The sequence below is a fragment of the Trachemys scripta genome, chromosome 1 (assembly GCF_013100865.1).
Source record: "Trachemys scripta elegans isolate TJP31775 chromosome 1, CAS_Tse_1.0, whole genome shotgun sequence".
NCBI classification, from domain to species: domain Eukaryota; kingdom Metazoa; phylum Chordata; order Testudines; family Emydidae; genus Trachemys; species Trachemys scripta.
Window position 1 is genome coordinate 45821562 of NC_048298.1, and position 27042 is coordinate 45848603.

At 41.7% G+C, this 27042-nt stretch overlaps 1 protein-coding gene across 4 annotated transcripts; it reads right to left on the bottom strand.

Moving 5' to 3' along the window:
- CAV1 (caveolin 1) lies at window positions 1-26903 on the bottom strand. 4 transcript variants are annotated; one of them, XM_034768951.1, is made up of 3 exons: window positions 26752-26903; window positions 25313-25477; window positions 1-2162 (listed from the first exon to the last, which is right to left on the bottom strand). In XM_034768951.1, exons 1-3 carry the CDS (start codon window positions 26779-26781, stop codon window positions 1821-1823), a joined length of 537 nt encoding a protein of 178 aa, XP_034624842.1. In that variant the 5' UTR covers window positions 26782-26903; the 3' UTR covers window positions 1-1820. The 4 variants fall into 4 exon arrangements, with proteins under 4 accessions (XP_034624842.1, XP_034624856.1, XP_034624832.1 ...); XM_034768965.1 differs by lacking the exon at window positions 26752-26903 and adding an exon at window positions 26196-26616; XM_034768941.1 differs by lacking the exon at window positions 26752-26903 and adding an exon at window positions 25924-26175.
- Window positions 26904-27042: the final 139 nt, after the last annotated feature.

Sequence of the window (27042 nt, forward strand, 5' to 3'; positions counted from 1 at the left end):
TACCATTAAACATTTTTTATTGCGTAGATTGTAGCCTTTGTAGTACATGCAAAATAAAAAAAAGGTGTCGGTTAAATCTGTAAGCATATAATAGCAATGTAAATGTCTTGGATCAGCAATGTATTTGGATTAGGGACTAATAAGTCTAAGTGAACAGACATCTTTCAGGATACACGGTTTACATGATAAATCAAGGAGGCCTTTTCAAAGTGATTTTCCTCATATAAAGATAAAATATTTCTTGTTTACAATCTTGCTTGTTTTTAATACTGCAAAATCTCTATAATAGTACACTCTCAGTTCTGTACATAGTAAAAACATAAAACTATACCCATACCAGTGTCTGTTTTAAATGCAAAACAAAAGTAGTTAATAGGTTTGTAATGTATGTGCCTATAAAAAAAAGAGAGAGAAGAAGAAGCAGCTGCATCCTCCAAACAGATTTTAAGTGCACTTATGGCAGAAATAGAATGGAAGGCACCCCTGACTCATAGAAAGCAATATGCAGAATCTCCGGACTAAGCATAAAGCTTTGACTATACCAGGCAGCTTTATGTACATTTCAGGTTTTAAGGGTTCAAATGCTTCACGCAAACCTTATGAGGATATCCTCTGAGCTCAGTAACATCACTGTGAGGTCAAAGGCTCCCATGGGTCACAGCATAATATGTTGCAAATGCTTTATTTTCAAGGGCTCATGCTTTGCAACATTTGACAGTTTCACACAATACCCTCCATTAAGACTTCCTGATGGCTGCAGCTCAGCTAAAAAAGTGGAACACAATGTGGAGTTTCTAAAGCATCTCTTGTGATGGATTAATTTGGACTCAGCAAAGCGTGAATTCTCCTGAAAATAATCTGTGAGCTAACAGCATGCTGACCTCGGCTGACAGGAAGGTTTTTTAAAGCTGGCTTCTCTCAGAGACAGCTCATAGTTGGCATGTTTGGCACACCTGGATTATTCATTTTTTAAGCCAGTATCATCTCAGACACATTTGTGATATTTACTGGTGTGATAAACACCTACATATGAGCTAAGAGATACATCATAAGTCACTGCCAGAAAAACATTTTAATAACAATATTTTTAGCTTTGATCTTCAGTTTGCTTCTGTAATTATAGTGAAGGGTTGACAAACAGTTGGCAGCAAACTTTCAGGATAGCTACTATGACACAAGAAGGCATTAACTGTAGCTTTTTATGGACATTCAGCATTTGGACATGGAAAGTTATATGTGTCAAAGTCTCTGATCTGATAAGGCATTAGATTTTCAGAACATATATTAGTTAAGTAATTTATTTATATCTGTCTTTTCATAGTAGACCATATCTGACCATTAAAGTAAATGGCTGTAGTCAACTGACAATACAATTGAAAAAAGAACATTCTTTTAAAACCTGCCAACTGTCAGGTTCATTCTGCTGCAATAGCTTTATACTGTTTGCCCACAATAAAATGAATGGCATGACAGTGTTGAAAAGCATTTTTGCAGTTCTTTATTATATCATTGTGAATGTATCTTGCAAGGAATGAATGGAGGGCTAAAAAAGACCCAGACAAAAGCACATCAATCTGTTTATCAAATGGTCAGCAAAATGATATGCGGCTGGAATGGGAGAGTAGCAATTCAAGATCAGTTTGAAAAATGCAGAGTGAAAAAAAATCCAGTAGGGATAAATATTAGTAATGAAAACTGAACAAATGATTCTTTGTTTTGGGCCAGTATATTCACCAGCCGTTACTGCAGATTGATTTAGGAGCCTTGAAATTGGCACACAAAAAGACTCTCCAGACAGAGAGCTGTCCTTGAAGCATCACTTATATTTCTTTTCGTACTGTTGCCCGGATAGTGCTGAACATTTTGCCGATGGCCTCGAATAATGGGTCGCAGAATGTGTGGATGCAGATAGAATAGACCCGGCTGATGCATTGGATCTCAATCAAGTAGCTCCTGATGCATGGCACCACTGCCCAGATGTGCAAGAATGACAAAATGGCAAAGTAAATACCCCAGATGAGAGCCAGAGGAATGCCAAAGATTGCCGACAGTAAGCGATAAAACCAGTATTTTGTCACAGTGAAGGTAGTGAAGCTGGCCTTCCAAATCCCGTCAAAACTGTGTGTTCCATCAGGTTCAGCAATGACATCTTCAAAATCAATCTGCAGGCAAAGAGGACACAAAAGCAGGTTAGACAGATATTCACAACCGACAGATGTGTGGATTCCAAATACCCTTTGTCTTATCCATGATCTACTAATTATGGCCTCGGTTCAACAAAACACTTAAGCATGTGCTTAACTTTGAGCATGCAAGTCCCATTTATTTAGACATTTAAGCACATATGTACATTAAGCATGTACTTAAGTTTTTGCTGACTAAAGATAGGGTTATTCATATCCTTAAAGTCAAGCACCTGCTTACGTAATTTGCTGAATCAGGACCTTAGTCTCTGAATTGCATGGAACAGTCTTGTGGGCTGTGTGAAGCCTTTGCATGTAAGTGTGTCTAAAATATAAAACAAGTCTCTGCTAGTTGTGGCTAGCAGATCTGTTAATGTAACTGGAATGGAAGCTCAGATTCCTAGCCTGGAGTTTCCTCCTATAATAGACACAGGGAAATTGGGTCATGGACCCCGAAGGAAGGAGCAAAAAGAAGAACAAATGGGGACACCATTCTCAGACCTCCAATGGATATAAGGAGAATTGTACTGTAGAGAAATGCTGCTGTCTAACTGTGAAACAATCCTTGAAGAACACAAGAAGATACAGCAGACAAGCATCTGCTTTCCACTTGCGACAGTGAAACTTCATAGACGTAACTGGGGTTACTCCTAATTTATATGATCAGGGAAGTGAGATCAAGATTAGGCTCCATATATTCTAATGTAAATATGCAATGCTCTGGAATAGAAAACTAGTATTAAAAAGAGGAGCAGCAGTTCTGCATTGCAAAATCACAATATGCAATACTGTAGAATGAATGGCTTATAAACAGTAGTAAAGATTTCCATGCAAAGCCTTCCATTTTGCAAAAGCATTTAGAATATTTAAATAATGTTAGACTTAATCACACTAGACAGTGAATTACTGTCCTGTCTCTTCAGGCCCCTCTTAATAGTGAAACAAGATATTGTTGGGTTTATGAAAGTGATTAAGTATTGATGTTAAAGAGTTATGATACATTTTGTGTAATTTCCTTTGAATTCGAATGAAAAACAGCACTTTTGACACTGGGCTCATCCGGTTGTTAAAGAAGAAAAATTTCTTAGAATGAGAAATTGAATATTATTCATTTAAAAGTCTAAATTTTTGTAACAAAATAGTTGCTTTCCTAAAGCACTGTAAGTGGAGTATTATGTGGTTATGTGAAATTATTACAAGTCATTTATTTAGACAATTTTAGTGCATTTGGAAAATCTATTTTAATTTAATAGAATGAGGTTAAAAACCCCAATAAAAGTTTTTCAAATAATAGTGCATCTTTCCCTATTTTTTTTCCTATGAAGTCAATTACAGAGGAGCAAATATTGAGAGAAACAAATTTAAGTCATTAAATATCAACCCAACATTTTCATATCTCCTGATCATGTAAGGGTTTAACTTGCAAGGTGCTGATTGTCTTCAATTCCTACTGTAATGAGCAGAATCATGTTGTATGTTCTGCCTCCTGAATGACTGGACCCTTAATTCCAGCCACTTCACATTGTGACATCTATGTTACCATGAAACCAAGCTCCAGACTTCAACAGTGCGACAGGGACTTCTGGTGCATTTGAATTAGGCAGTCATTTTCACATCCTAAGGTGACTGCAATTTAATAGTTTGTAAAATGTTGACAGCTCAATGTAAATTGAAAACCAGAAACCCTAGATATAAATTATTATTTTATTAGCTGTATTTGAGGTATTCAGAATCTAGACACATTTTATGTAGCTTAAATCAAGAGCAAACAACATTTCCCCAATCATGTGAAGCACACACATAATCACCCCCATGGTAACCAAGCCAACTTCTTGAAAGGTGGGGAAGACCAATTGGCAAACCATACAATATATCAGGGGATTCCAGAACCTGCAGTTTGTGGAGGACGTGACTAATGAGATTCATCTTACATCGTGTTCTAAAAGTGGCCAGGCTCCAGCTCGCTTCTGGCAGGAGTGAATTCTAGAAATGAGGAACATCTGCTCGGAACATTCAGCTCCAGGGCCCATTCACCCTTGATAGGCAAGGAAAGCATTTCTGTTAAATGTTGGCATTGTATGATGGGGAATAGAGGGACAGCTGGCCTTTGTGATAGCAGGGTTCTAGAACATTTAGGGCTTTATAGATAGTAACCAGCACCTTACATTTCACCCAGCAGAGAACTGGCAGCCAGTGGATATGATGGACCACAGATGCAATATGCTCTCAGTAGTTGCTCTGCTCTGAAGATGGGAAACCACATTTTCAGGAGTAGAAGCTTGTAATGGGCCTTCTGACTATCCCCTGATAAAGTGTAATACAACAGTCCACCTTAAAATGATAAAGCCATGAACCATTTTAGTGAGGAGCTGCCACCTAATGTACCAAGACTACTTCTATGACATGAACGTGTAAGGAGTATGCAATAGAGAGATCTGCACATCAGGTCAAAAAAAGAGTATTTTACACTTTTGACACTTTTGACTACTTCTATTCCTGTTTTCCCTGCCAGCTCAGGACTCCAGCACCCTGTCTTGCTGAGCCAGACACTCCTGTCTGCTCCAACACAGACCCAGGGTCTGAATTACTTGCCCCAAAGCTGCAGGTTTACCTGAAAACAGCTCTCAGAAGTGTGCTTGTCTATAGCTCTCAGATGCCCAACTCCCAATGGGGTCTAAACCCAAATAAATCCGTTTTACCCTGTATAAAGCTTATGCAGAGTAAACTCATAAATTGTTCACCCTCTATAACACTGATAGAGAGATATGCACAGTCGTTTGCTCCCCCAGGTATTAATACATACTCTGAGTTAATTAATAAGGAAAAAAGTGATTTTATTAAATACAGAAAATAGGATTGAAGTGGTTCCAAGTAGTAACAGACAGAACAAAGTAAGTCACCAAGCAAAATAAAATAAAATGCACAAATCTATGTCTAATCAAACTGAATACAGATAATCTCACCCTCAGAGATGCTTCAGTAAGTTTTTTCTCAGACTGGACACCTTCCAGGCCTGGGCACAATTCTTTCCCCTGGTACAGCTCTTGTTCCAGCTCAGGTGATAGCTAGGGGATTCTTCATGATGGCTCCTCTCCCCCTCTGTTCTCTTCCACCCCTTTATATATCTTTTGCATAAGGCGGGAACCCTTTGTCCCTCTGGGTTTCCACCCCCCTCACTGGAAAAGCACAAGGTTAAAGATGGATTCCAGTTCAAGTGACATGATCACATGTCACTGCAAGACTTCATTACCCACTTGCCAGCACACACATATACAGGAAGACTCACAGGTAAACACAGCCATCTGCAGACAATGGGAGTCATTAAAATTCCAAACCACCATTAATGGCCCACACTTTGCATAATTACAATAGGCCCTCAGAGTTATATTTCATATTTCTAGTTTCAGATACAAGAGTGGTACATTTATACAGATAGGATGATCACACTCAGTAGATTATAAGCTTTGTAATGATACCTTACAAGAGACCTTTTGCATGAAGCATATTCCAGTTACATTATATTCACTTATTATCATGTTTTTATAAAACTATTCCAGTTACATTATGTTCACTTATTATCATGTTTTTATAAAACTATTCCAGTTACATTATATTCACTTATTATCATGTTTTTATAAAACCATATAGACTGCACAACGTCACAGCCCCCTCATATTCAAAGTATCTGAGGGGGGAAATTGTGAGACATTGTACGGCATCTTCAATGTGTTGAGTGCCCAACACAACCTTCTGGGAGCTCTCCTAAAAAAATAAGTATGTAGCCATCTATAGTGATTACATCCATTCGTGCCACATCATGCAGTCCTCTAACTTAAAGACATGCACTCTTCGCTGAATTTTCTAATACCACCCTTAGTACTCTTACTGAATTTTCACAGTCAGTATGTGGGGAAGGCAGTTTTTTAAACTTGTGCTTTAAAACCAAACATAAATAGTTGTTCATGTGCCATATTTATATCAGCACCCGATGATGCATCTCTTTCATTCTGGAAGTGTCAGGGGATTCTCAGTTTGAGTTAATCATTAGGAACATCTTTTCATTGTAGTCTAGTTCTTGCCCATAGGGATCATGGGTTGACACTCTGTTGGTAAGATACCTGGCCAGGCTAATATATTATTATTTAGAAGAAATATCCTTTCGTACACATTCCATAGTTTTGACTATTATAGCCAACCTGTGCAAAAACTCACCTGAAGGAAGTGCTACAATAAAGGATGCATATTTTACAGGTCTCTGTTGAAATGCCAAAATATCCAGGAAGCTTAATTGTCATAACATTTCCATTAGAATATTAACAGAAACATGTTGAGACATAATAGTTCAGCCCCATGTCACACAAGCTAAACATGTGTTTGATATAATCCACGGCACAGGATATTTAGTGTGGCCAACATAACCAAGCAGAGTAGGTCAACAGGAAAAATGAACATCACGATAGTATTCCGCTGCAAGAAATTAAAACAATTATACAAATTGGTGGAAAGAACAATACACTCATAGGAGCTGCTCCAAATGAGATTGCTGCCAAGAGTATGAGTTTACTGGATCAGGCTTAATATGCCACACACTGAGCCATAGTTCTTTAATGTGCTTTTCTAAGGCACAGCACATTTGTTACTTATACTATTCTCAGCAGTATCTTGCTCTACCCAATGGTTATGGAGTCTGATATTTTTAACACCTTATGGGATAGGGAATGTAATCATTTACCTCTTCTGTAATACCTGTAAAGATGACAAATCATGTACATAAATGGATAAGCAGCTAAAATTGTATTTCCAGGGAGACCATGTAAATCCCTGTAAATTAGTGCAGTCTCCACCCAGCTCCAGACACAAGCCACAGACTCGCTGTAGAGTCATTAGCTGCCACGTCACCACCATGGGGGATCCGATTTTATTCACAAAAAGAAAATTCCAAAATAACACTGTCTAATCCTCAAACCAACAGCTGATCTACACACAGATGGTGAAATCATGTCCCCACTGAAATCAATGTGAGTTTTGCCATTCACTTGAATGGAGCCAGGGTTTCACTCAGAAATTCCAACCGTTTAAAATGGTTTCTAAACCGGTTTGTTTAAATGGATACAACTTCCTGGTGTAGTGTTGGTTAAGGATGGATAATATCATTTTAGCTTAATTTGGTGTGTTACTAAGCCTAAGACTTCTCCCCAGCCCTGGCTACTTGTAGGTTTCCATTCCCAGGCTAATTCTTCTCCCTGGTTCTGCAAACAGCAAGCTATAATGCCACTCTGAAGAAGGCTCTAATAGCACAAAAGTGATATTTGGTACTTCTCTAAAAGAATTATTTCACCAAATGAAAACAAGTTTTCTAACCAATTCAACAGCATATTCTGGCCTCACTGAAGTCCATGGCAAAACTCCTCCTGACTTCAAAGAGGCCAGGATTTCATCCATGGAATCAATCTTCCATTACGAAAATGTGTTATATGTGCAATGAAGACACAACTCTATGTATTTTTTATAGAAGCTGTGCAGAGCCAGAAATTTATAAGGAGTTTGTAAAATGTAACTCGACCTAATTTAAAATATTATAATAATAAAAATATCAACTTTAAAAGGTAGGATTGGCAAATGTCTTTTCTTCAAATAAGAATTACAAACATGGTTTTGTAGCTCATATAAATGAATTTTTGTTTTAACTCATATTAGAGAATAACTCTCTGTGACATCAGTATAGAAAACTAGGGGCTTTTCTCCTGTAAAGTTCTACAGTCAGCCAAGTTCAATACCATCAACAAGCAAAGATAGGAAAATGGAATTTTTGTAACTGTAATGAATGAAACATATTGCTATGCTGGCAAATCTTGTGCGTGACAGCAAAGAAATAAAAATACTCCAATTTCTTTGAATTTCCATTAAAGCTTTGTTAGGATTGAATGGTTTATACTTTTGGACTTTTATAAATGATGCCGAATTCTTTTGTGCAGCACATTAGCCCATAAAATAAATCTATAAATTTGCAAGTACAAGTTAACCAAAATCTAGTAACATATGTTAAGAAAAGTAATCCTTGCTTGATGTGTTGAGACATTGTTTGGCTAACATGACCTGTCAGGTGGTGTTGAATCCGGTCAAATACATTACAAAAAAAATGTATACATGCAGAAATGAAAAAAAGCATTATTTCCATTAGGACAGGGTCTGGATATTATATTTCTGTTTCAATAGAAAACTTGGAGTTTAGTGATCCATGTACTGGAAATTAGATGATTCTAAGACCTGCAACACTGATTTCTAGACCCAACCTTCCTAACAGAGAGTGGAAAATATGAGTGTGAATCTATGCAATGTGTATATTGCCTCATTCATGAACATAAAAACATGCTGCTAAAAAAAGACATTTCTGCAATAGTTAAGATAACAAGTTTTAGGTTATAGTAGCCCTTTCCCCAAACTATACAAGGATTTTCTAGTTAAGCACATAAAACCTGTCATCAACATTCACTTTTGTATCACATTATGCTAATGTAGGTGAAACACAAAATGTATTCAGCAACATAAATGTATTTGCTTCTGCACTGAGTCAAATTACTCCTCAAATTAGTCCTGTGCATAAAGGGTTTTTAGGATTAGGCCAAAAGTCTTTACACACATCTAGAAGGACCACAGGATTGAGTTTGTCCTGGCTGGCTGTTTTATAGGAGAATTTATTTTTTCGACTGGCTCACAGTAGAAACATTAAATCTTACTGGGAAACTAACTTTGCACTGAAGCCCTTTAGCCCTTCTGAGGCTGCATCTTTAACTTAGTCTGTTTTTAACAAAAAGGTTATGCTTGACTATCTTTTTGGCACCCAAAAAAAGAAACTATATGTTTATATGGAACTCACAAAACTGTTAAAGTAAATTATTAGAATCGCCCATGTGCTCAGATATATTTACATATAATTCATTACAATGGTGAAATATTTATTTTAAAAATATGACTCCAAAGCAATCTCATTGCTTTTCAGGCTGAAAAGTCAAGAGTGAATGTTCTCTCTAGGCCTGAGTCTCAGTAACTGCTTGTCTTACAATACTAGTCTAACTGTACTGACTTCTGTGGAGTGACTCCTGAGGAGAGGAGAATCAGGCCATATTTCTTTTCTTGGCAGACATGCCTGTTCTAAGTGTAAGAGATGAAGATGATGTCATGGAGTCATGGTACTTACTATACCACGGTGGCACTGCTCAAGTCACACACAAATGTCCTAAAAGTACATAGGAACCGTTATGTTTGTGAGAGGCTAAACAATGATTAGTTCATGCCACAACAATCAGGGATTACTGTTCCAGACTAACTTTACCAAATGTGGGAACTTTTATATCAATTTTAGATTATACTGCACAATACTGAATACACCATCTCATATGAATTGTAGTCAATGTCCCATTGCCACATCTTCCCATTTCACTTTTCCACTGGCCACAAGTCCCAAGCTGCTCTACAGTGATTAAGTAGGGATGTTAACTTGACATTGTCTGGGAATGGCGCCCAATGGGAACTGCAGGGGCAGTGCTTGCGGGCAGAGGCAGCACTTGGAGCTAGGAGCTGAGGGAGGGGAATTCCTGTTGCCATTCTGGGAAGCCCCCTCCCAGGTAAGCACCGCCCGGCATGCCAATCCTCAGTCCTGAGTCCCCCCACACCCAAACACCTGTTGCGGGGGGGCAGGGAGCCCGAGACAGCCACAACAACAGCTGGTGCGCCTGTCCCAGGGGCTGCCCGAGCTGCTCAGGCAGTTGCCGGGCCAGCCACACAGGCTGCTGAAGAAGTCACGGAGGTCACGGAAAGTCACAAAATCTATGACTTCCGTGACTGCCATGACAAACACGGAGCCTTAGTCATAACTATCACCCTGATCCCTCCTATGAGGAGCAGATTCTGCCCACAGGCATAGAGATCAACCCTGTACAAGCAGCATCTGCATTAGGCAACCTATGCATTTTGTTATCAACATTTCTAGGTTCTGTTGTCATTTCCATTGTTCTGACTACATCGCTCTTCCTGCAGCATGTTCATGTCTCTTAGCTTTCCCCTCTGGTTATCAGTCCAGTAACACTCTGCGATGGTGAGTGACATCAGACTGATAACAAAAGGCAAAGTGAACCAAGCCATGTAAAAATAGGAGTGAAGTGGCTAGAAATATGGACATTAGGGCAGGGAGATACAGCAAAGTTTCCCATTAGCTTTTAGTAGAGAAACTCACTGGCTCACAAGGATAAGATAAACTTTACTTGGGTTCCACTTTTGTCAAATATACCAAACGTAGGTTACAGGGCCAGTGCTACCATTAAGGCGAACTAGGGGGTTGCCTAGGGTGCCAAGATTTGGGGGCGCCAAAAAGCGCTGCCCCCAATTTTTTTTACAGTGTTCCTCCCTGAGCACGTGGTCGCCACTCCACTTCTTCCGCCTCCCAGGCTTGCAGTGCCAATCAGCTGTTTGGTGCCGCAAGCCTGGAAGAATTAGAATTAGAGCGAATTAGTGAGAATTAGAGCGGGAGCGGCGTGCTCGGGGAGGAGGCAGAGCAGAGGTGAGCTGGGGTGGGGACGTGCCGCACGGCTCCCTGGGGGGGGGGGGGGCGGCCGGGGGGGTGCCTCGGGGGGGGGGGGGGGGAGCTGCCACAGGGCTCCCCACCCCAGCTCACCTCTGCTACACCTCCTCCCCGAGCACACTGTCACTGCTCCACTTCTCCCACCTCCCAGGCTTGCGGGGCCAATCAGCTGTTTGGTGCCACAAGCCTGGGAGGGGAGGAGAATTAGAGTGGGGGCGGTGTGCTCGGGGAGGAGGTGAGCTGGGGTGGGGAGCTGCCTCACGGCTCCCTGGGGGGGGGGAGCTGCCGCGGGGGAGGTGCCTTAGGGCAGGGGGGAGCTGCCGCGGGGCGGGGGGGGCGCCTCAGGGGGGTGGGAGGGGGGTGGGGAGCTGCCGCAGGACTGGAGAGGGGGGAGCGCAAGGTGGAAGTTTCACCTAGGGCGCAAAACTTCCTTACACCGGTCCTGGTAGGTTAGTCTGTAAAGGATTTGTTGCAGCTCCATACAGTCAGGCACAGATTTAGGCAGAGGCCTCCCTCACTGCAGTACATGTACACCAGGGAACTTGTTATTCTACAGCCTCTAGGGTGTGTTGTGACATGGCCATGACATGTCTGCAATGCTAATGAAAATACAGGCATGTTAAATTATGACAAGTACACAAGGTAAGGAAATGGGATTTGACCAATTAAAGGGTGCTAATAACTCAAAATAACCTTCTGTTTAGGCCAAAGATTTTTAAACATTACCAACTTCTGTTCTATGTCTACAATAAATTTCCTGACCTCAGCGGTTCTTTGTTTCCTACTATTCAGTTTGGTAAAGCCAGTTGTTGCATTGCTTGTAGCTTTTGTTAGAGAAATACTGCAGCTTCATTTGCCCTGGATGTGTTTATTAAACTAGTTTATCAGTGAGTTAAGTATGTTTGAACAGAGATTTATTTGCAAGGGGGAAAATTATATGAAGAACTTGTCTACTCTTTCAAGGTTTGTTTAAAGAAAACCTCTATTAATTACAGTGTCTGAGATAAGAGTTATTATTCCGAAGGAGCAGCCTGCTCAATGAAGAAATGTGCACTCTTTATATGTGAAAAGAGAGATGGGTGCAAGAGTGAGTTATATATCAAAAGCTGCTGAGTTGTGGGGAGAGGGGGAGTTCCTACAAATTCCAGTCCCAAACCTCCAGCTATCATTGCTGCTCCTTTTAAAAGTTTGTTCTTTGAGACATCACCCATTGGAAAGCAAACTTTACCATGTTGTGATGGCTAGGATGATAAATAAGGATATCTGAAGGCCACATTTTCACAGAGGTTTCAATTCGGCCAACATTTCTGCAGGTATAACTATGCATGCCCCAAAAAACCACTGCCATGTTTTTGAAGCATTACTGCTTGTGTCCACAAAAGATCCAATTTACATACGCCACTGACGCTCAGTTTCGGTGTGAACTAGCAAGGTGCTGAGCGCCATGATGAAGTGCTAAAAGCCCTCAATTTCCACTGAAGTCAGTGGGAGGGTGTTCAGCTCCTTATGGAAGCATTCAGCCCCTTTCATGACTGAACCCTTAAGCCCCCAATCTAGTAAAGTATTTAAGTATGTGCTTAACTTCAAGCACACGAATGGTCCCACTGAAATCATGGGCTTAAACGCTCTGCTGTGCTGCGGGGCCTGATCAAAAGCCAGGTGCTTAATGAGCAATTTATATGCATGAATATATTTCTATATAAGCCATAAAAAGGGGTTATTTATTTTTAAAACATGTCTAATGTGAAATGTTGAGGCTGATTTTAATGCCAGAACTGTGCTGTTTTAGGGCAAGTTTTTCCTCACATTAAATAAAACCCAGTATTTTTTTGAGATTATATTGTATCCTTACAAGACTAGTAACAAGCATATAGCAGGAAGCAGATAAGATCTTTCCCTATTGTGCTCAATTTATCATTTAAATTTTTCCATTGTATTCAATTTCCTTTAAAAACAAGTCAGTTGAAGCAAAGATGCATATAGTCCCATAATGACCATAGCAGCACTGCACTATGAGTCACATTTGGGAGGGGAGAGAAGCTCCATGACCCATGCAATCTATCAGAGGTGGTTCAGACTGGTGAATATGTTATTAAAAAATGGGAGGTCCAGAGGATTTTGTTCTTAGCTATTTGTACTTCCACTTACTTTTTGGATATTGAAAATTCACAGTTACAAAAGCTGGAGAACATTGTTAGGTGGTTGGGAACTAGGTAAAAGTTATGCAAGAAGCTCCCAATAGTTGCAGATAAAATGCATCGAAACTTTTAAATGCTTCCCTGACTCAAACATTCTCACTTCCTTTGCAAAATACATGCTTCCACACACAGAACCAACTGCCTTCCTGACAGTTATTCCCATGTATCATAGGAACCGAGAAGTTGGAAAAGTACATTAGGTCATCCCTGCAGAATGTGAGGAGAGGAGAAGAGTAGGAGAGGGATATGGGGTTGGTTTGGGGTTGAAGTAGAGGGAGTAGGGTTATGTGTCATTGAGCTGCTCCTTCCCTCTTTTGCCTGGGCTCCTAGCAACCATGTGATTTTACTGATTTTGATTTTATGATAAACTGGAGCACTGACATTGCATAGCACTTCAGAGCTTCAAAGCCTTTATGAAAAGGAAACAGTCATGGTGAGCTGCTGTCCATATTACAAGAAACTCCAACAGATATTTCACTCCTTGACCTGTAATACACTCCCCTGCCCTGGGTTGCACGTGCCTGGGGGGAGGGAGGAACTGAGGATTTTCTTCACTTGCTTTCCATTTTAAACAAAAACTCGCTGTCATACCAGAACCAAGGATGGAGGCAGCACCGTCTGGCAAATAAACATATTCACCTGCATTTCTGGGGACATGTTTATATTTTGTCCCTGAAAACACACAGCATGCTTATGCCCAGGTGTCCTGCTTCCCACTAATAACCCTTTTAAATACTGGCCAGTTGGTGCAATCTGGTACTTGACAAAGGCAAAAATCTTACTATTCAAAAGTACAGATCCTCATGGTTTGACAAGGATGTTTAGAGATTAGGAATCTCTAGCAGTATCCAGAGAGGGCAGAATTTTTTATCAGAAACAGGGAAATCACCTTGACCTGTAATCTGGTGGAAGAAATGTATCAAGATTCTCTTCCAGCACATGAGACAAAGAGGTAACTTGCCTTTGACCACAATAAATACAAAAGTCAAGATTAGACTTTGGCTCCTAGCCCTGAAATCAGAGCACACTGCCTTCATAGAAGCCAGCCAGGTCCCCCAGGGATGACACTTTTCCTTTAGCACAAAAAAAAAAAAAAAAATATCATGAGGGCCATAAATAGTCAGAACCTTGGTTTTATATAAAAATGGCCCAATGCTGCAAATAAATAAATAAAAATATCCCACAAATATGTGCTCAAACTTTTAAGTTGCTTTGATTGTGTTTCCTTCCCTTTTTGTGTTCACTTGCACTACAATAGTCTAGTAAATTCGTTTCCTGGCAAGAATGTTCATAGAAATAATGAATCTTCAGTAGTACTTGAGAGTATTCACAGAAAGCAAATGCTGAATTCATAAATAAGAATCCTGATTATAAGGTTGACACTCCTCCAATCAGCGAAGAGAAATATGCCAAGTGTCCAATCAAAACTAACCAATACCGTTCAAATATTCAGTTCTGAATATCAAATCATTCCAATGGGCTGCTTGTAAACAACCCACAGATACATTCACTAAATAATTTTGAATAATGAATAAGTCTGAGAAAATCATGATTTGCTTGTGAATATTTCAAATAAGTTATTTGCTATTAATTCACCCAGCTCCGATTTTATGTCCTGCCAAGAAGACAGCATCTTGTTCCCTGACACTATTCAGTACGACCCAAGGCCTGCATACACTTCTTAGCACATACTTAACTTGATCCGTTGAACGGTCCCATTGAGGTCACTGTAACTACTCTTCAGAACAAAGTTATGCATGTGAATGCAGAGAGAATTCCACCTGCTTTTACCAACATAATTTCTTGCAACAACTAGGCATTCTATAGAGGGCCTTTATCCAAGTTCTCACCTGGTCTGTCTCAACGTAGCTTGAGAGATATGATGAAATATCCATCCAAGGAGTCATCTGAATCTATCTGAAGTACTGCTTTACGTCCTGTGCAGGTGGTGTATTCCTACCAGCCAATTCCCTAGGAAAATTACTTTGATGTTGCCAGAGTAAATTTGTCATAGAGGAAACAAAGCTGCTGTTTCCCTTCCTGGAATCTGGTGTTCTGAAAGCTGGGTTAGGTCACTACATTTTCCCCATACTGAAACTTTTCTCAACTAACTTTAACTTTTTTTGTGTCACTTTGTTTCACACTCCACAATTTGATACATCTGATTCAACCACCTACACCAAGGATATCTGAAAATGTTTCCTACTCAGAAAAAATATAGTTATGAGGTAAAATTCAGGCAACACTGAAGTCAATGAGAAATCTGTCATTGATTTCAGGATTTCACCGTAGGATTTCTTTATGAGAAATAAAGGTTTTGGTAAACAGATTTTTAAAAGACTCCACTACTCTTTAAAACAATGCAAATGTCTTGTTTCTAGAGCCCTGATGCTGTTAATATTTCTATTAGCTACAATGGCCTTTGGATCAGGTTCTAGCTCAAATGTTTATGCTCCAGTACCATGTTATACTGTATCTCTAACCTCTTTCTCATTCACCTAAATCTCCCCACTTACAAACACAATCTCCTTAATAACAAATAATCAATAAAGATTTTATTAAACAAATTTAATGAGAATTTGTGTAGAGGCACCAACACATAATTGGGATGAGAAGAAGTATAATTTCCCAACACCCAGTTTCCTCTGGGTAACCATACTACATCAACTGAAATAAACAATTTCTCTTTGATTGCCATAATTATATGTAACAATTTTCTCTCTCTCCTTCCCCTCACGTGCCCCCTTCCTGTTTTTTACCTGCCATGCCTAGAACTGAAGGTAGCATTAATACAAGGTGCATAGTGCTGTTGAAAGTCTAATTAACTTTTCTGATCCTTTAAAAAATATTTGTCTCTGCATATCGTCTGTTAGAATTTTTTTGTATGGAAGGCCTTAAATTACAGATCCTCAAGTAACAGTGTTAAAACTATTTAATTTTAAATATTGCTATAACACTGTGAGTCTAGGGCCTTGCTCCTGCAATGAGCTCTGCACAGGAACAGAGATCTGTCTGTGTGGAGCTCATAAAAGGATTGGGAGCAGAGAAATGGGGCAGATAGGAAATAGTAACTGCGTGTGGTATACAAATGGAGTGTGCTTCTTGTTATCTGTTGGGAGTGAGGGCAAGGGTTTCGGAGGAGCCTGCGGGAAGTAGGTGCCCAAACCCCACTGATGCTCCCTTGGGCTCTTTTGAAAATCCCAGTTTAAACTGAGCACAGCAGCAGTCTGAATAGGGAATGTGATGCTTTCACCTTAAGCTGTGATGGTATCTTCTCGCTTCCTATTTGAGAAGCTGAATTTATCAGTTCCCACTTGTCTGAAAACATTGCATGTGTGCCAGATAAGCATAAGACTACAGACCAAACTCATCCCACATACAATTCCCCTGAAGTCAGAGAGTTACACCATGGATGAAATTGACCCCTCTACCTATAATAAGGGGTACCATTTAAAGTTATTAAGAGGCTGGCCATTGGAGGGTACAGAGAAATACTGGGATTAACTTAATTGACATGGATTTTCTCTTCAGTTAGCAGGCGCCCCTAGTTCTATAGCTTTATCCAAGCCGGTTTAGTATGGTGTATTGCTTCTTATTGCTTGAAAAGTGTCAAAGTGTAAAATACTCTTTTTGGACCTGATGTGCAGATCTCTTTATTGCATACTCCTAATATGTTCATGTCACAGAATTCCCAGTTTTATTAATGAAGAATTGTGAGCTAAAGAGTTCAACACTATGCATCATACGGAAATTCTGCCCCAAAATGACATTTACCCGCTGATAATTCCAACTTGAGCTTGTCAAAGTGTTTTTAAAGTTCATGTGTTACATTAAATCTGTCAAATTATGTTGGCTATAACATTCAACTTCTGTGAAGCACCTGGTTTAATTTGGGGGCAGTGTAAAAATGCTAATACAATAAGCATCAGTACTGAATAGTTAGTTATGTCACCATAGCAAACAAACAAACATTTTCCTTTTGAGTTATGAATCATATTCATTGGTGTTAAACAGGAAGCCAATGCATAAGGGTTTAATTATGGTGAGAGCTTAAATATAAAAAAAATATTTCAAAAAGAGGCTTTGATCAGAATAAATACAATTACTGGTTAACCACTGTAATCCTTACAAATGATTAAACTTCCAAGTCCAGCAAAAGAGTTCCTTGCTTTCCATGTAAAGGAAGACTGATGCTTCAAAAGAGCTCTGCCTCAATTCCCTATCTATATTACTCCAGTTCCAAACCAGTGTACCCTGATATAGCACTGGAGTATTGCAATGGTGAATCAGTCCCCTAAGCCCTGAATCCAGAACTAGTTATGTAAGAGTCATTTGAACAAGGCCCCCAGAGTGTATGGGTAGGCAAAGTTTATCCAAACTTCTGGGACTATGTAAAATTAAGGAGCCAAATAAACACTTGCAAGTTAATATTTGACATTAAGAAACTATCAGCACTGTGCAGAAACAAAGGAAAGGGACTGTATATTAAATCTCATCCATTCCTGATGGAAGAAAAGTCCTGGCTGAGCCCTGGATTTTCTCTTATTTCATCTAGTTCGACCCCTGGATTCTATTCCTGGCTCTGCCACTGACTCTGGACAAGCCACAATCTTTCTGTGCCTTAGCACTCCCGTCTGTAAAACATGGATGACAAAACTGACTTTCCTCACAGAAGGTTTGTGAACTAAGATATTCTTTCATTCATTAGATGAAAGATGCTCTGTCTGTCTAGACATCTATCTCTGTATTCATGCTGCACTCAACACAAAGTTGTCTGACTTCCTAGATGCAAAGTATTAGATGAGGTGATTAAGTTGACTTAATATTGCCTTCAGCACTGACTTTCTCTTTTTAGCCACTGATGGGAGTCATAAATGTTTTTAAGTAGGCTTGGAAGGATTAGATTTTTATCTGTAAATGTCAGTAAAATGTGAATTTCACCACACACACAAACCAATGAAAAATATTTCCATTGATAATAACAGAAATGTACAGATAGGCAAAGTAAGAAAAATGCTGAGTGAGAACTTAGTAGAGTTTGATTTAAGGATATTTACTCTGTATATTTTGACGTGATGTTGACAGTTTCTATTTTAATGGTTCTACAGCTTTAACTTTTTGAAATCAATGTCTACTGTCATTAAATGATTATTGTTTGACCCATCCTGTTGTCGGACACCCCCCCCATATAATTTCCCACAACTGTGAAATTTTTAATAAATAAAAATAGAAAAAATGTTTACAAATAAACACTGATATTATCTGTCAAAATTATATTTAAACAAATCAAATTCTGCCAAGTCTTGTTTTAAGATACATAAAAGGGGAGTGCCAGGCCAGCATGGCTCATTGTACAGACTGAATAGTAGTGCCCTCCCTGATACCAGCGTAAATGGTGTATGTGATGTTTGTTCACATCTGATCAAAGTTTCTGGAATATGTTTGATCCTGTAATGAGCTGAACTGCATTGAGCTGAATAAACTGTTGAAGAGAAAGGACTGAACACTTAATTGTATTTGAGCAACAATGATAAAAGCTTTTGCAAATTAAACTAGGTGCAAAAACTCCTTGTTGTTTGTATCTGTAGTAAAGCCAGGAGATGTTTCCCAGAAAGAAGGGTCTCATGGGCAGTAAGTAGTTGGTGGTCATTGCTTTTTAAAAACAAAATAAAAACCAAGTTGTGGATGGCCTTGCATGGGTTTTCCAGATGGTGCAATGGACATTTCCTATCTAACACATCCTTGTAGGGGACAGTCATAATCTGGCTGGCTGTGCTCATGACCAAGGAGTGGGAACCAGATAGCTGTATCATTTAGGGTGACCAGACAGCAAGTATGAAAAATCAGCACAGGGTGTGGGGGATAATAGGAGTCTATATAAGAAAAAGACCCAAAAATCGGGACTGTCCCTATAAAATTGGGACATCTGGTCACCCTAGTATCATTGCTGGTAGTGCGTACTGGTGCTGAGGTGGCATGGCTGAGTGGGCTGGGAGGCTGGACAGAGCCCACCCAGCTTGTGTCAGAAACAAGGAATAGCTGGAGGAGGGTAGGCTACATATTTTTAAAGGTGCAAAGAAACCTGCTCCTCGCTGTGCTTTTCCCAGCACCAGTGAAGTTGTTATGCCTTATGCAGGCAGAATGTCTTCCTCCACCACTGCTTGAGCACTCAAAGTGTTCCCCAGGCCACAGTACTCCAGAGGGTTACAGGACCATAATTTGGCCCTAAGATGGAAAAAAATCAGTGTGTGTTGTGAGGCACAATTTTAGGAAGTGCAGAGAGTGAGAAAGTCCTCATGGAGAAAGCATCTCTCCCCCCTCAGCCAGCCACAGGTGAATATTGGCCCCTTGGGGAATGATAAAAGGCAGATAAGAACAATTAGGGGTTTGTGATAAAGGTCACTATTGTGATACACACACTAATGGTTGTGTCTCCTCTCACAGAGGTGAAGAACGTGGCATAGAAAGCACAGAGTACAGCTCAGAGTCAATTGTGATATATGAGCTATATAGCTATAAGGCTGTTTTATGTATTACAGAATGTCCCCAGGATCTCCTAGGATCAGAGGCAGTATGCCTGCTGCTAGAACCCATTACTACCTTCCATCTGGCTGGCCAATTCCACTGTTGGGTAGATGGAGCCATTACCCCATCTTCTAGCTCGCTCCCCTTCATCCCAGAGGAAACAGAGAGGTAGCATTCTCTGTCCTCCTGCTGAGTGCTAGGACTACAATTTTGCCTGGACTTATGTGGGTCTCACAAGAGGGTTGAGGTTACACTCTACCCCTCCTTCCTATACCTTTACCCCAAATGATTTCTGATTGAAGAAATTAATATAGGCTTTAACCCTCAGAAAGTGCCTTCTTGTAGATATAAAGTTTGGCTTCAGCTGAAAATGATCTAGATTCTGATAAGCAGAGAATCTTTACATACTCATGAGTTTCCAGCATGTCTTCATATTTCTCTATATCAAAATGTTGCACCAACACTCACTTTAAAATTCGTTATGCAAATTGAGCTAAGTTTTTAAAAGAAAGCATAAACAAAGGTTCTCCTCCATGTATGTGACTCCATTGACTTCAGTGGGGTTGCACACATGTAACTAAGCGTTTTACCCAATTTTTTCTAAGTGTATGATAAACATCCCCTCAGGAAAATTGTAACTTTAGAATAAATTGTAACAGATCTGCATAATGGAAGAAGAACTTAATATAGATACTATGGAAGGCCTACATTTTGAAAAGAACCACTAGTTTTTGGTGCCTCAATTTTGGTGTCCAACCTGAGACATCAAGGCATGTTCTTCTGAGACATTGAGAATCCACAACTTCAAATGGGAGGTGAAGGTGCTCAGCACTCATAAATTAGACTCTCAAGTTGGGTACCCAGGGGCTGGACACAAAATTGGTGGTCATTTTTGATAATGTAGACCGTGCAGCAAATAAACCAGGAACATCTGGCACTCAGCGGCAAGCAAACACAATTACTTTTATTTTCTCCCTCTTTACAAACTTATATGGCCTCCATCACCAGAGTATCTGAGTGCATAAGAAAAATAAAATTGCAGAGGTGCTGACTGTTTTATTTGTAAAGGACTGTTACTTCAAAAAATAACACGAGACAACACTGTTCAATTTGGAGCTGAGTAAAAAGTTTGGAACAAAAAATATATTTGATAAATGTAGCAGATCTTTTTCTGCTCATGAAATATCCACAAATGTTGCCATTTTTTTAGATTTATTTGTTGTTTGAAAATATTTTATGAATTTTATGGCAATTTTTTTAACTCCATGGACATCAAAGAGCTCAGTATGAGTATACACTAGTTGAGCTCTGTTGGTTAGTGGGGATTGGACAGGCCTTAAAGGCCCTTCTGGCCTTAAAGTCTATGAGTCTATGAAATAAGTCATGTGGTATTGTTTCTTTTCCCTGATTTGACAAGTGTGGAAAGATGCCAATACTTCTACATGTCAGTTTTCAAATTCAATTTGGGAACTACTCATGCATGTAACTATGAAATTCATGTCCCGTGAACATTCATGCCAATAAAATTTGATCACGTGAATGTTCGCTGAAAGCTGACATGAGAACTGAGCACATGGCTGAAGCTAATTCATTGACAACATTGAGACTACCCCTGGAAAAGTTTTGCAGTATTCCCCCTGCGGTAGTTCAATCCAAATGGTGCGGTGTAGGCAACTCATGGCACTGCTTAAAGCAAGTTGTTTTTCTCTCACACAGTCTCATGAATACACAATGTTGTACACACATGAAGAGATCTGAGTGTATCAGTTAATTTAGAACCTCATCCTGCACCATGTTGCCCAGTCAGGTGCACTTGTCATCTTGTAGAATGCAGCCTTTTGTGAGCATGAGGAAATGCCAGATGTTAAAAGATTCTTTCTCCCCCCACTCCCACCCCACAGTCAGAGACTGGACAGGGGTAATACTAACTATTGAAGGTAGTTGTAAGGGGGACATCACCTTAGGATCTGAGGTTCAAATCTGAGGTGTTTCAATGCCTCCTCCTCTCCTCTGGCTGTTTTGCTGCCACATAGAATCCCACACCTTGCTGCCTTTTCACCTTAACTGAGAGGGCCTTAGATTCAGTGAGTTCTAATATACACCCCAATGCTAAAATAAATCACGTCATTTAGTCAGCTTTTCATGAATTAGTATGGCACTTAGTTTCCATTTCACAGATCTTTTAAAGTTATAGTGTGACTTGAAGCTGAGGTCACCAATATCTTTAGCTTTAGAGTCAAGCTCCTATAATCCTCCAGTGTCAGTACAGATCAGGAGCAGGGTTATGCCCTTTTCTTGATTCCTACCTATCTGATAGCACCTTGCTTTACTGCTGTGCTCCCTACAGCCTATTTATCTGGTGCAGAGGACACTGTGCAAATGCAGTGAACTGTGTGGCAGGCTCAGAATGATGTACACCAGGGGAATGCATCCCCTGCTTCTCACAAGCTAGTGTTATTTTTAAAACTTGTTATGAGATTTTTTTGAATGCAGGCAACACTGAGGCCTTTTAAAGAGCTGCTTAAAGAGCGGATTCCTTGTTCTCCGTCTAATCATTTACTTTTCATGGTTGATTTACTTGCCCCCACGTTACTCTCTGATTCTCATAGCACAGTGGCAAGAAATGCATAGATGCCGAGTAAAAGGCTGAAAGTTCTGAATCTGGTGAAACACAAATATTTTAAACAAAATAGAGATAGGCCTGAATCACAATTCTGACTCCTTACATCCCTGAACTTGTACTATTGGTGTATTACTTGTATTGTAATATTACTTATATGGCTTATTACTTGTATGGTAGCACCTACAGACCCCAGCGAGACTGGGGTCCTATTATGCTAGGTACTGTACAAACACATTTGCTGTCTTGAGACACTCTCTGCCCTGAACAGCTAAGTAGATGATGGACAAATGGCAGGGGGGAATAGAAGCAAAATTACTTGCTCAAGGCAACACAGCCAGCTAGTGGTTGAGACAGGAGCAGAACCCAGATCACCTGACACCCAGTCAAGTCCTGTCCACAAGACTACACTGCCTCTCCAGAAGCTTTCAGAAAGCTCTGATCTAGATATGAACTTTATGGTTGCCCCTTAAAGCTGAACTTAAAAGCAATAGCCGAAGAACCCGGAAATTTGGATCTAAAGTTTGCAAATTGGACCTATCTGTGAAATAAAGTATAAACAGCAAAATTAATTGTTGCCTGTCTTGTAACTAGGCGGGAAAATGTTGTTTTTCCAATTGCCCTATGAATTTTGCAAATGTTGTTGTTAGTAAAAAAACAAAAGTTGGATACCCTGTGTAGCTCAAAAGCTTGTCTCTCTCACCAACAGAAGTTGGTCCAATAAAAGATATTACCTCACCCACCTTATCTCTCTCAATGTTACTGAAAGTGGGGCTCTGAACACTGGCTTGATATGATACTGACATTCCCTGTCACTCACTCACTGGGATGGGCATACTTTGGAAGCAATATCAGTTTTCTGATTGTTTGGTTGGTGGAGATTTTTAGGGTGTTTGCAAGTGGCACATTTGTGGAAAGAGGGATCCAGATTGTTCAGAGAGAGACCAAAGGTTTTGATTTTTTTAAATTCCTATAAATCTTACTTTCTAACTTTCTTTTGGGTCACTGGGAGTAACAAACAACCATGCACAGGGCTTGTCCCTGTGGGCGGGTGGAAGGGATGTGCTTTGTAAATTTCAGTTTCCTTTAAGACAGCTATGCTTTTTTTTCCCCATCAGCGATCTGCTTCTTTTCCCAGTAGGATTTTTCTTTCTCTGTTTAGTTCTGTTCTGTGGATATCCAGATTCCAGCCAGCCTGGGGGCTATGACTCATACTCAGAAGGTTTAGTTGCAGGGGACTTCTACTACCACTGCTGCCGCACACAGTGAGTGTAACACCAACAGTCCCCGGTCATTGGTGGGCAGGATCAAACCTGGGACCTCTAGAGCTAAATGCATGAGCCTCTACTACATGAGCTAAAAGCCATGTGGTCCCTAGCTAAGGCTGTAGAGCAGACTCATTAATCGCTCTCTCTAAGTGGGCTGGGTGCCACTAGATGGGCTAGAACACCACACCCTAGAGGTATGTGGGTTACATGAGCACTAGCATGCTCCTCTCCGAACTCTCACATAGCTCTTCCCCTACAGCTCCTCTTCCACAACGAAAAGGAAAACAAAATTCTCAGTTTATAAAAATAAGTTGTTGGCTTGTAAATTAAGATTTGCGCCATTCTGTATCTTTTGTAGACCATTTTTCAGTGTGTACAGAATTCCACTTCTTTTGTTTCTAGACTGTAAAAGCAAAGTTATGGAAATAGCTCTATGAGCATACCATCTGCCTGCAAAAACTTTTAGGGCTTGATCCAGCAAGGCAGAGAGCCTCTGCTGTGATGAGTGCCTTCAAATGTTGTTGCAGTCAATGAGATTTAAGAGCGCTCTGCACCTTTCTGGATTAGGCCCTAGAGGTCTAAATCATTTCACCAATCTGCCTTGAAAATCAACAAAAGTGAAATTCTTCCGATACAGAGAGAATGAAATGTTTCCTTGAAAGTACCTGAATAGACAGGCTTTACCTCCCAACCTAGAGGCAGGATGAACTAGGATTGCACTATATGACTGCTGGATCTGAAACAGGTTAGCATTGAGTGGATATCTGCTGTTTCCCCAGAGTCCAACAAACTTGAAGGACATTCCTCTGCTAATGAGGGATCAACTCCAGGGTTTCACTGACCCAGATGGGCCCAGGCAACAATGTCCATTGTCCCAGATTTGCTGAAATGATCAAAATTGGAATTAAAAATCTGACCAGAGGTCCAGGCACAGTCACTTTGAGTTTTTGCTTGTTTATTGCCTGTTTTTATCATTTCAGTACTGCAGAAAAAAAAATAACCAGGAGCTATGGTTCTGCAAACAATTGGCTTAGGAAAAGTGAGCTGTGTGCATCTGGATCAGGGAAAAGCTGTTCCACAGGAAAGTAGTGTAGAGAAATCCTTAACAGTGTAATCTGAGTTCCACCTGATTTTTGCTTTTTTTTTTTTTTTTTTTTTTTTTTGCCATTCCTTTATAAGGTATTTATAGGAATCATTGCTGGCCAGTAAAATCTCCCTTCCTGGGTTAAATATGGTAATGTTCGTTCCATGTCTCACCCCCACCACGACACAAAGCACTACCAACAAGCATTTGCAGCCAGTTTGACTGCAACAGAAGGACCGTTCACTCAGCCCGTGGGTTCTGTAATGGGGCATTCCTCCCGCCAGTTATAGCTGCATTTTGTTCAGCTTGCACTATTGGCTTGAAAGCTACGGTCGCTTCAGTAGCTAGTTGGTTACCGTTTAGAGATGCCCGGAAAACACGCTGGCTGAGCAGCAGGCCGTGCGGATGGTGCTGAATACCCTGTTCCCCTTGAGTTCTCGCAACAGGTTCCATTGCTATGGAACTCGGAGCGCAGGTTCATCCACTTAGCGGGTGTCCCCCCCGCCCCCATTCTGTTGCGCTCCCACCAGTTGCAAGCTCCCCAGCTAGCCCAAATGGCCACAATTAATGTACTGACTGACAGGAGGCTATTTAAACCGATGCAGTAGAGTGCCCCCCCCCCTTAAATAGTTTGCAGGGACAGCAGGTGGTGGAGGGAAGCAATGAACTGTCACAAATGTTATCAGTTCCATCCCTGGCACCTCTGCAAACACCGTGCCGCCGGCCGGCACTCGGAGCTGCTGTCGCAAAATAAAATAAAATAATAATAATAATAAAAAAAACATCCCCCAAAACGGCTCCAGCTTCTCTGCCCCCAGCCCCGGATCTCCCGCGTTTCCTGGCTTTTAATCCTTACCTTGACCACGTCGTCGTTGAGCCGCTTGGGGTCCCGGCTGACCAGGTCGATCTCCTTGGTGTGCACGTCGTGCATCGTCTTCTCGTTCAGCTCCTCGGCCATGCTCTTGTTGTGGGGTTTGTAGATGTTCCCTTGCTCCCGGACGGGCGCGGTGTACAGGAGCCCCTGGGGACAGGACAGGAGCGGGGCAGAGATGAGGCACTCCCCGGGGCTGGGCGGTGGCGGGGAGTGTCACGAGCTCATCCAGCGGCTGGGCTGCAGCGTGCGCGGAGCCGGGGACCCTTCAGCGCCGAGCCTGCCCCCCGGCTGGCTTTTTAAACGGATAAAAGCAGCCCACACCACACCCCTCGCTCGCGCGGTACCAAGCAGAGCACCGACTCCCACCGCCAGGGGTCCCCTGCCAGCGCTCGCCTGCAGCCGGCCGGCGCCTAGCCCGCCCCGCCGCGCCCTCGCCCTCGCCCCCGAGGAGAATGTGCCCGGCCCCGCTGAATCCGCGCCCGCTCCATGCCCCAGCCGCCGCCGCCCTGTCCCGTTCTGCGCCCCCCATCCCGGCAGCGCCAGCTCTCTGAGCCGGGCCATTTCCAGCCCCCGGGGTCTGTCTCAGTCCCTACCCCCGGGATCTCAGATCTGTCCCCCCATCTGAGGCCGATCTCCAACCTGGGGCTGTGTGCCCAGTCCCCGATCTCTGCGCCGGGTCCCTCACTTGGCTCCCATCTCCAGCCCAGCCAACTGCAGCTCCAAGTCCCTGATCTCATCCCTCAGCCCCCTGGGGCGAGTCCCACATTCCATCACACCAGAGCCCCTGGCACGGGTCGCCCTGGGCTCTTGTCAAATACTTCTCCCCAGGGCTGCCAAGGAGAGTCGCTGCCGGGGCAGAGCATACCCCCTTCCCGACAGGGCTGCAGCCGGCCGAGCAGCCTGCTCAGGTGGCGCTGGTGGTGACTTTGGCTCGTTGTGCAACATGTCACTAGTGCTGGCTGGAAAACACTCCGCAGCTTCATTAACAGCCCACGAAATAAGCTGTCAGCGCTTCACCTGACCCTTTCGCTTTGCGGGGCGACGCGCTTTCCTACATCGACGTTTACAAATACAAGTTAAAGAGCCGGACGAAGGGAAAGCGATCGGCTCTGGATGGGGAGAGGAACTTCCCCAAAGGTGCCGAATAATAGATCGGGTTTCCTCGGAGAGCTAGCAACATGGACAAATAACCCCCGATTGCTATCCTTATCTCTAATCACCCCTCCCAAGCGCACAGCCTATCTCCTTTGCTGGAGGGGTTACGGACGGTCAAGAGCAAGATCAGTAAAGAAAAGTGCCAAGAATGCCCAGAGAAGCCAAGCCAGCGATAGCTGAAGCAGGTACTTGGAGGCAGGAGGAAGCAGGAACGAGAAGTATCTAAACTGAAACTGACTTTTTAAAGGATCCCAAGGAAATCCTACCTCTGAGTCTACGTATTGGCTACCAGACATGCTGTCCTGGGCTTGGTGGAGAGTCTGACTGAGGTTTCACTGCGCTATAGTTTAGACGCGCTGAGAAAGGAAGATCCTGTATTGTAAAAAGCAAGCGAGGGGGAGGTAGCTATAAGTGAGACAGCTGGCCGCCGGCCAGGGTTTGTTCTGCTTGCTTTTGGCTGGGATGACAGCAATGGTGGGTCTAGGCACATCCCCAAAGCTCTGGGAGCAGCAGGGGGTGCAAAGGGGGGGGGGATTCCTGAAACTGGACTTTCCCAA